This window comes from Ceratotherium simum, chromosome 13, assembly GCF_057802395.1.
Source record: "Ceratotherium simum simum isolate JZ-2026a chromosome 13, ASM5780239v1, whole genome shotgun sequence".
Lineage (NCBI taxonomy): Eukaryota > Metazoa > Chordata > Mammalia > Perissodactyla > Rhinocerotidae > Ceratotherium > Ceratotherium simum.
In genome coordinates, this window is record NC_141912.1 from 25,360,678 (window position 1) to 25,370,735 (window position 10,058).

General features: G+C 44.8%; 1 protein-coding gene and 1 non-coding gene across 2 annotated transcripts; one reads left to right on the plus strand and one right to left on the minus strand.

Annotated features, from left to right (window-relative positions):
- The first annotated feature begins 1,324 nt into the window (after nucleotides 1–1,324).
- Nucleotides 1,325–4,663, plus strand: ABT1 (activator of basal transcription 1). Its single transcript, XM_004443201.3, has 3 exons — nucleotides 1,325–1,589; nucleotides 2,276–2,481; nucleotides 2,601–4,663. The coding sequence occupies exons 1-3, from the start codon at nucleotides 1,349–1,351 to the stop codon at nucleotides 2,961–2,963; spliced, it is 810 nt and encodes a 269-aa protein (XP_004443258.2). The 5' UTR covers nucleotides 1,325–1,348; the 3' UTR covers nucleotides 2,964–4,663.
- Nucleotides 4,664–9,728: 5,065 nt separating this feature from the next.
- On the minus strand, nucleotides 9,729–9,802 carry TRNAN-GUU (transfer RNA asparagine (anticodon GUU)). Its single transcript has one exon. It is a non-coding gene; the product is annotated as a tRNA-Asn (tRNA).
- Nucleotides 9,803–10,058: the final 256 nt, after the last annotated feature.

Genomic DNA, 10,058 nt, shown 5'->3' on the forward strand with positions numbered 1-10,058 from the left:
TGTCCCGCTATAGCTGTCACCTGGAATCGTGACTGTGGACACATCTGCCCCCCTGCTTAGGTCCTCTGGGTTACTTTGTGCCCCCATTGGAAAGGGACGGGATGTACCGCTGCAGCAAGCGCGGATTTATCCTCAAACTCGTCTCTGGCTCCTTCTAGAAAGCCGGTGGGATTATTTTTATGCATTCCAGGGCTCGGCCCTTTGCACTCTTGTCCGCGGAACATGCGAGCCGGAGGAAGCTCGGCGCTTAAGGATGCGGAGGTAGCTCCGGGGGCGGGGGTGGGGCACGTCCTCGGGCAACGAGAAGGGGCCAAGGCCGAGCGCCCGCGCGGGGAGAGCAGCCTCTGGTTTGGTGTAAGGATCGCGCCCAGGCCATCTGGCTGGCGCGGAACCGCCGGGGCCTGGTCTGCTTCTGTGGTTGTTGAGTGCATAAAGGGAAAAGCAATTTGTGATCTAAGGGCAAATCTGTGAAGACACGTCCCTGGAGACCAGAACTAAGCGCGCCACGCCGGGGGCGCCTAAATTGGGCCCGTGCATACATCTGACAACATGTATTTGTAATATAAATATAAATATGAATAATGTCTCAATACAAATCTATGAGGCGCCAAATAATTTTTTAAAATAAAATAATTGTCACATTTAATTTTTTTGACATCTTATCACAAAACCAAATTTAAAATGAATATTTTAAACTAAAAGTTCACGACTAAAATTTTCAAAAATTAAACTACTTAAGTTTCTCTAAGTTGTATTTGCAAAGTTAAATTACATTTTCAAAACTTAAGTTTAAAAATATTCAAAGCTCTAAGCTAAACTTTGAAAAATAATTAAAATTTCAGAACTCAATTAATTTTAAAAATTGAAATTTAAGTAAACTTTAAAAGGTGAGTCATCTCCCAACCGGAGTCGCACCCGGGTCCCTTGGGTAAAATGCTATTTTGATCGCTAGAACACCAAGAAACCTCCGCCCAGACCCGATAACAGTTCTCCAAGATTTCTGGAAGAGCCTGCCTCCTCTCGCCTTTTTGCGTCTCTTTAAAGCGTTCCATAGGGTGTGTTATACTTGGGGATCTGCCTCTTCCGCTTCTGCCTTCCCAGCTCAGGAGTCAGGTCAGTCTAGCTCTCCTCAGCCTCGGACCCTGCTCCACGCTTTGAATCTCCCAGACGACCTGCGACGCCACATCCTCCCTCCCCCCTCGGCCCGGATCTGCCTGCACCGCCCAATCTTGTTCTTTCCTTTGTCACCATCCGCATCGGCCCCGCCTCCTCGACGCAGGCCGTCGCACAGGATGCGCCCCTGACGGCGCGCCGCTTTACGGCTGTCGTGCCTCACGTATCGGCAAGCATGGAGGCAGAGGAATCAGAGAAGGAAACCGCGGAGCAGGAGCTTCTGGAAGGGAGAGACGAGAAACCAGAGGCGGAGGAGGAGCCGGAGGAATCTGAAGAGGCGGCTTGCGGCGGCAAGAAGCGGGTGGTGCCAGGTATTGTGTACCTGGGCCACATCCCGCCCCGCTTTCGGCCCCTGCACGTCCGGAACCTTCTCAGCGCTTACGGCGAGGTCGGGCGCGTTTTTTTCCAGCCCGAGGGTAAGTGCGCAGGCCTTTGCGGTGAACGGAGGAGTGTGGCTCTCGCTGACCGGTGAGCACGCATGCGCGTCTTGTTGCCTCGGCTGCGTGGGTCCGAGGCGCTGGTGGGCACGGGACCGGCGCCGGGCTCCTTTGGTAAAGGTGTAGTGCGCGTGTCTGTTAGGAGCCTGGGGTGGGGTGTGGGTGGCTCATTGTGCCTAGCTGAGCCTTAGTTTTCGGATACTTAACTTTTGGATTCTGATCGCAGCTCCGCCCGCCCCTCTTTCCTGACCTGAATTTACTAGTTTGTTAAATGAGGACAGCCTGAATAAAAATCTCAGGGGCATTTTCACTAAACACATCTCCTTTGTCATCCCGGCCCAAGTAGAGAAACATTATATGATCAGCCGCCCTCAGCTCTCCTACAGGCACTAATTAGAGTTGGGTTTGGGGGTCTGTGCGGGTTTTGAATAGAATGTTCAGGACAGACCTGATTTCCTGATGTTGACATTTGAGGAAAAGATTGAGCTAGACGTGGGGAAGGGTGCAGGGGGGAAAGGGTGGACCTGTAGTTCTCCTCTTCTGGGCAAAGACCTTGAGCTGGGGTCCTGGCCCTCGGGCAGGATTGGAGGACTCGGGGAGTGGGATGTGAGTTGAGTGGGCGCTTCGTAGGCCTCCTTGACCACTTCTCTGTCTTTGGCGCGCAGACGGGTTCGTGAGGCGCAAGAAGAAGGCAGCGGCAGCTTCTGCCACGGGAGGAAAAAAGCGGTCCAAGTACAGCAAGGACTACACCGAGGGCTGGGTGGAGTTCCGGGACAAGCGAATAGCCAAGCGAGTGGCGGCCAGTCTGCACAACACTCCCATGGGGGCCCGCAGGCGCAGCCCCTTCCGTTACGACCTATGGAACCTCAAGGTGAGGGGAGAGACTTGTGTGCTGCACCTCTCATCCTCCCGCCTTCGCACCCCTAGCCCAGACGCCTCTCCATCCCTGACCTACTCTACCCTGATCTTTTCTTGTTTTCCTGTCCGCAGTACCTGCACCGTTTCACCTGGTCCCACCTCAGCGAGCATCTTGCCTTTGAGCGCCAGGTGCGCAGGCAGCGCCTGAGGGCCGAGGTTGCCCAGGCCAAGCGAGAGACTGACTTCTATCTTCGAAGTGTGGAGCGGGGACAGCGCTTCCTTGCTGCTGATGGGGACTCTTCTCGCCCAGATGGCTCCTGGTCCTTCGCCCAGCGTCCTACTGAGCAGGAGCTTAGGGCCCGGAAGGCAGCTCGTCCAGGGGGACGTGAACGGGCTCGCCTGGCTAATGTGCAGGACCAGGCCCGGTCCAACCGTGGGCTCCTTGCTAAGATCTTTGGAGCACCGCCACCCTCAGAAAGCGGGGAGGAACCCTGACTGGTCCAGGACTCTTGAGGGGCAGGGAGCCCCCTTTCACCTCCTAGCCCAGCCCTGCTTCCTGTACCTGATAATGACTACCCAAGCAGACATTTTATTGTGTTTCTCAGACCAGGAGTCTCTGGTGAGTGCCCAGATGTAGAAGTTTTGTGGGCCTCTCCATCACCCTCCAACTCTTACACATTCCTGGCTGAAGCACCTAATTCATACTAGCACGATTATGACCACTGCAGATGCCTGTTTGTCTTGTTTGATTCTTGGCTGCCTGCCTCCTGCCCAGTGGGGGCCTATAAAAATCCTACTTCCTGGCTCCAGACAGAGCCTCTACTTAAAGCTAGAGTGATAATGGCTAGTCCAGGTAGCTATTTACCAACCAAAGGTAAGGGCAGCAGCAACCTCCTTTTTATTTAGAAAAGATTAACAGAGACGGGGTAATGGCCTGGAACTGAGTTGGGAGCCACTTTCCAAATGTATTTATAGAAAAGAAAAAATATATATTTTTTATATGCCTTTGTAGTTTATGGGGGGGGCTGTTGGATAAGTTCCAACTTCCATTTCCTTATGTCTCATTCACTCACCGTCACTCTATCTCCTGATCTCAGAGCTCCCCCATTCGACCTGGATCCTTTTCTTTCTATCTAATTAATTTCTTAGTCTGTTTTATTAGTTATCTAATTCAGCCATTACTAAGTCACTGTATGATAACATAGAGTCTTACGGACTACTGCAGAGAGACAGATATTTAAGAAGTAAATGTATAGAAGTACTACAGAGATCATGGTAGATATGTATAAAGAGTAGAGTGGGAGCCGTGGGAGGGCATGGTTGATTCTTATTTGGGAAGGTAAGCAGTGCCCTCAGTGTGGAGCTGATTCTTGATCAGTCTTCAGAGATGGGTCAGTTTTCACCAAGTTTTCCAGATCATTCCTGAAAAGTGAACAGAAGTCTGAAAGAGCCTGGGGTACACTTATAAGCTCCATGGATAGAGTGTTGGGTTCAAACCATTGTAAAGATGGGCAGTGCCTAGGAGGTAGTTGGGCACAAATGATTCCCCTCTGGTGTGCTTCTACGTGTTGAGGCTCAGACAAGGGAAGTTCACAACAACATGCAAAGCAGCCCTGGAGGCTACAAAAAATCAGTGTAAGCCATTTAGAGGAAAAGAAAACTGAGGTGTCAAAATAAACTAAGAAAGATATCTACACACAGCCTCATATAGATTAAAACTGGTCAGTATCCATGATAAATTTAACTGGAAGTGGTAGAGTGATGATAATAATTTGGGTTTTGCTTGTGCTGTTTGTTTGCTTAGTTTTTTTTTTCCCCACTGTCATCAGTATAATGATCCATGTGTTCTTCAGGTGAAGTGGATTCATCCACTTTGGCTCTAAAATAACCTAACCATAGTAAGATCTTAATTTGATAGGTACACTTTATTTGGGAGAATAAAAATGACCATACAGTAAAAATTGTGGTCTGCATGGTGTTAGATTTCTCACAATCCATACACCTCTCATACCCAGCACACAAACACATCTCCTGTGTACTGTTGTTCCCTCATCTTAGGAACTTGATATCCTTGTTTCTGTGTTCATTCCTTGTGTGTTTGTTTCATGTGGATTGTTTCCTCGGGTGGTGATGTCTGGAGCCAAGAAAATCTAGTGACAAGCTGTGATATTCATTTATTAAAAACTCTGAGTGCCCATTGCCATCTTTGCTAGATAAAGAGAATACCAAGGTGAAGAAACTTCTCCTCTAGTTGCTAACAGCTTAGAAAGTAAAACACATATAGGTCTTAATAATAAATGAAATGTTCCCAGGCTGGTTGGCATTTAGGTATCGGTTTATTCAAGGTCAGCATCTCAGGTTCCAATTCAAATAGTTCTGCACAGTGAACTCACACCTGCAGCCAGGTACGCTGGGTAAGTCACAGGTGGAGTGAGGAATCAAAAAAAGAGTGGTTGAAAGAAAATTAACTTCCCAGGAACTGTCATCTTGATTCTCTCTAGACTCTAAGCACTTTGAGGGCTGGAAAGTGTACTTTTTTACACTTCTAGTTTTGTTCCCGTTTAAACAGCACTTAGTTTTTTATATGAATTAATTCATTTAATACACAACCATCCAATATTGTATTATCCCCACATTTCTGCCATTAAAAACAGGCTCAGATATGACACAGTTTGCCACTTAATATTTTTTATTCCCAGATGTTTTCCCACTGCATATGATGAATGCTTATTGTATGAATCTCATGAAACATAGGCTTATAGAGGAAGAGTAGCTGCAAACATGAATGGAATTATTTTAATACCAAGAATAGCAAACTGGGCAATTTAACTCCCAACCGTCCCCTATACAATTAGACTCTATTATGAACCTGTTGCAATGAATACTCTGAATCAGCTTAGTTCCACTCTCAACTGAGAAACTGGTGCACTGCATTTGCTGGAAATAGATTAAATCAGTAAAACAAGGAAGGGGATTCTGTTAAAGAGATTAACAGGGCTTTAATGGGGAGTGTCTGGGCCCATGAAATCATTCCTAAAAATGGCCAAAAGTCACAGAGCACTCTTCCTCAGTTTACTTTTCCATGATTCCTCATATCTGGAGGCTGTTTTGCTGTTAATACTGTAGAGTTGGCAAAGGAAACACTGTGTAAGCCTCAGGGATGTGCTCCGTTCCTCCAGGAGACAACGTTTTAGCAGGTTGCTTGAGGTCCAGTATTAGATTTTCTGCCATTTATGAGGAAGTCCTACATTGGACTCCCAGCAGAAGGAGTAATTTTCTTCCTGTTTGGTCAATTATGTCAGCTATCCCCACACCCACACCAAACTGTATCTGAGACACTGAGTAATAACTCAGAGGAACGGAATGGAAAGAAATGGGTTAAATCGTGCTTTTTTAGTCTCTCAATTTTTTACAGTACAAACATCCTGAATACCCCTGAGACTTGAACCAAGCTTGTGTGAACATCAATGTAAAGTTTTCCCCTGTCCTCAGCCTCCCCTCTCAGGTGTGAAGACAGGAGAATGCAGAAAAACTTACAACAGAGCCCAGAGTAGGCAGGGACCAGTCTTGTCCCAGAGCCTTTCCTGTAGGATCAGGGAGGGTGGGGCCGGATTAGTGTGAAAACTACCAGGAAAGAAAACAAGGGAGGGAGGGACAGTAAGATGTATTTGAGAAGCCTGTCTTCTCACCGGCAAAGAGTGGCTTCAATGGGTAGCAGGTTCCAGCCAGCCCAGTGGGAACCAGCGCGAGGACGAGGCCACCTCATTCCAGGACTGGTCCTAAGGTGCCTGACAATTACCTAGGTTCCACGCCGGTTCCCACCCACTCCCCTCCTGTGAGGGGCTACTGCAGCCTCACAAACCACTGTACTCCAGGCCCACGAGCTGAGCCTCTCCCTGAGCCTCACTCTGGCTTGGCGTTTCAAGAGAATTGTGTGGTTCTGTCTGTTTTAAACTCAATACATTCAGGAATAACTGATTCCATCATAAAGGTTCTTAACCAGGGAAAACTGACTATTTCAGAACAGTTTTCGGAATCACATTTCTGGGATTAAATGTAAAAAATGTACCCTGGGACATTTTCTTTGCATGTAGAAATAGGGAGATAGATGGTAGAGTTGTAACATGCTTTTTGGTGAGCGCAGTAGTACAATTTGATGCTCCGTACTCTTTAAGCACTGTATGGAATTGCATGGTTATAACACAAAGTTTTAACCATTCGCTAACATGGGTATTGAGGTTGCCTCCAATTATTTACTATCATAGAAATGCTGTGATGAACATCTTTGTACATATGTTGATGTGTATGGTATGAGTATGTCTCCAAAATAGAATTAAGGAAAATGAAAATTGTGGGCTAATCACCGTAATATGTTAGATGCAAAATTGCTAAGCAAAATATTAGCAAATTGAATCCAGCAAAATATAGAGGAGATAACACAATATGAGCAAGTTGGGTTTATTTCAGGTGTGCAAAATTGGTTTAACACTTGAAAGTCGATATATTTAATCATATCAACATAACAAAGGGAAATCGTAAGAATATCAATACATGCAGAAAAAGAAAAAACATTTGATAATATTCAACATCCATTCACTATACTGCAGGTTCATTTTTCTTACAAATTAGGTAACCATGTATGTGTGATTCTATTTTGCTCCGTTAGTTCTATTTGTCTATCTTTGGCCCAATACCACAATGTCTTATTATTGTAACTTGATGATGGGTCTTGACGTATGGAAATGGAAGTCCAGTTGTTCTACTTCAGATTGATTTGGCTATCTATGGCCCTTTGCATTTTCTTAGAATCAATTTTTAGTTTACACAGACAATCTTGCTGTGGTTTTGATTGGGATTATATTTACTCTAGATAACTTTGGGGAGAATTGACATTTATGATATATTGAATCTTCCAATTAATGAACTTGGAATATTCTATTTATTTAAGTTTTCTTTAATTTTTCTGAAAAATAACTTATAGTTTTCAGTGTAGAGGACTTGAGCATTTTTTTAGATGTAATTCCCAGAACATGTGAACATTTTTATGTAGGACTTTGCAGGTGTGATTGAGTTAAGGCTCTTGAGATGGGGAGATTATCCTGGATTATCTGGATGGGCCCTAAATTTAATCACAAGTGTTCTTATAAGAGGGAGGCAGAGGAGATTTGACATGGAAGAAAAGTCCATGTGATGGAAGGAGAGGGCAGCAGAGTCAGAGAGAAGGCTACACCACTGGCTTTTAAGATGGAGGAATGACCCATGAGCTGAAGAATATAAGGAATGAGCTCTAGAAGCTGGAAAGGGTAAGGAAAGGGATTCCTCCTTAGAGACTCTGGAAGGAGGGCTGTTCTACCAACGTCTTGATTTTGGCCCAGTGAAACTCATTTCAGACTTTGGACCTCCAGAACTGTAAGATAATAAATGTGTTGTTTTAAGCTACCAAGTTTGTGGTAATTGGTTATAGCAGCCACAGGAAACTAGTGCAAAAATCTATGATGTTGCTAACTATTTCAACAAATTGGAGATACACTTCCACTGTTGCCATTGAAAAGTCAGCTACAAACCTTTAAAAATACAGGAGAGAAAACCCAAACCTATTTAGAAAGAGGTTGTTTAGAGTCCAAATCCATTAATTGAGCAGTAAATTTTGCTTCTGAGATTTCTAAAAAGAGAATAAGTGAACATGAAGGGTAAAATAATAAGTCTTGCTGTCTGATAGAGCAAGTTAATGAAAATTGAAAGGAAGGCAAAAAATTATATGGTTATCATATAGATACACAATTGCATTTTGTTAAATGCAATAGGGTAAGGAGAATAAATAAAAGACATAAGGATGGGAAAGAAAATACCAATTTTTTTAAAAATAAGCTTTTTCTTGGAAATCAATAGAACAGGAATTTATGGTATAGTTTCCTATATAAAGAGCAAATAACCTAATGAAAAATGTCTTGCACTTCTGGGTGTGCATTTCACTATGGCATCATTTGAAAATCCAGGGCAGAATTTTAAAATGAAGCACTAGTTACCTTGGAATAAAGAATAAGACACCGGAGTCCAGAGCTATGGCTTTCACTTGGTGTGAAAGCACCCAAAGATAGAGCTTTACTCACTTAAAGGGATAGAAAATAGAAAACAAGCCCTTGCCTGGGTCCTTTTCAAGGAACAATTTGCTTTGCTTGGCTTTCCTGATGGTCATTTGTCTGTTTTCTCTCAACTCCTTTTCCAACCTTCTGTTACCAGAGCCTGCAAACCACATTTTTGGACCTCTTGTCAGCTGCCTTGCAGCCAAGTTTGGTCCATGGGCGACACTGGAGATGAGAAGGGTAGCTGAGGGGAGAGGGCGTCATAAACCTGGTGACGCCTTCTCCAGCCGTGTGGCGCGCGCCCAGCCTCCTTCAGCAGGTCTAGTAACCGGCAGGCTGTGGCTGCCCGAGACTACCCGAGTTAGTGCACTCCAGGGAGATTCTCAGTACCTCCGCTGCAAATCAGTACAGAGAGCTCATTTTTGTTTTTCTCTTTGCCTCCAATTCCGTTGTGTGATGTATCATTGATTAACCAGGCCCTTATCCATCGACCTGTAGCTTCTTCTAGTCATTATTTTTCTTTTAATTGTTGCGATGAATAACTCCGACATGGGTCAATTTTACTTGTTCAAATACAGTAATTGTATCAATTTCCAGAAGCGGAATTGCAGAGTAATTTTGGTAGATAATGTCAAAATGCCTTTTATGAAAAGTGTAAGAGACCATCTTTGGTAGTCATTTTATAAGAGAGAAAACTCGGATGAGTTAGGAAAATACCAAAGTAACGAAACCAGATATCCTCGAAGGGGGCCTCCAGCACTCTCCTTCGCGGTCTTTTAGGACTTCCAAAGCTCGACTCAAGTTACTGATTTGGGTAGAGGCGACGCCAGTTTGGTGCGGAGGGCGAGCTTTGCAGGGCCTTGGCCAGCTGACCGCTGGTGCTCTTCGCGGTGTGGGCTTTACTGGGTGGATCAACACAGAAGAGGGAGAAGGAGTCCGGAAACAAACTGAGAAGTTGTGTCCAAAATGACGGATTGCACTCCTATCTGATGGTATATCGAAGGTTTTCGGTAAATTTTAATCAATGAACCTATCCCAAAGACGGCTTGGAAGGCGTATTAGCTAGATTTTCATGTAAATTGTGAAAATGGTCAGAATCTGACATTTGTCGGACACAATCTCAGAAGTAAAACCTGGTCGCCAAAGTTCTTAAAAGATTCCCCTTTACCAAAGGACCCGTCCCTGGGTGGGCTCGAACCACCAACCTTTCGGTTAACAGCCGAACGCGCTAACCGATTGCGCCACAGAGACAAGGCTGCTAACTGTTTTTTTCCCAACAAGATTATTTTTCTTTCAGTCTAAGCTGTATGCCATATTTTAGAAATGAACATTTTGTCGAGCATATGTATTGGAAAAATGTTCCCTCGCTTCTTGACCTTTGTTGTTACTACGTTAATGGTGTGTTTTAAAGTCAGAAGTTTTAATAATATAGATATTATTCTTAGAGAGAAATATCAGAGAGTGTCGATTGAGTGGGGAGCAGGACGCGGGACTGGTGCCTGTTTAC

What these genes read in the sequence shown, in the direction of transcription:
- ABT1 (XM_004443201.3), top strand. Translation starts at nt 1,349, where the DNA reads ATGGAGGCAGAGGAATCAGAGAAGGAAACCGCGGAGCAGGAGCTTCTG. An exon ending in CGTTTTTTTCCAGCCCGAGG is followed by an intron (nt 1,590 to 2,275) that starts GTAAGTGCGCAG and finishes TTTGGCGCGCAG; the next exon opens with ACGGGTTCGTGAGGCGCAAG. An exon ending in ACGACCTATGGAACCTCAAG is followed by an intron (nt 2,482 to 2,600) that starts GTGAGGGGAGAG and finishes TCCTGTCCGCAG; the next exon opens with TACCTGCACCGTTTCACCTG.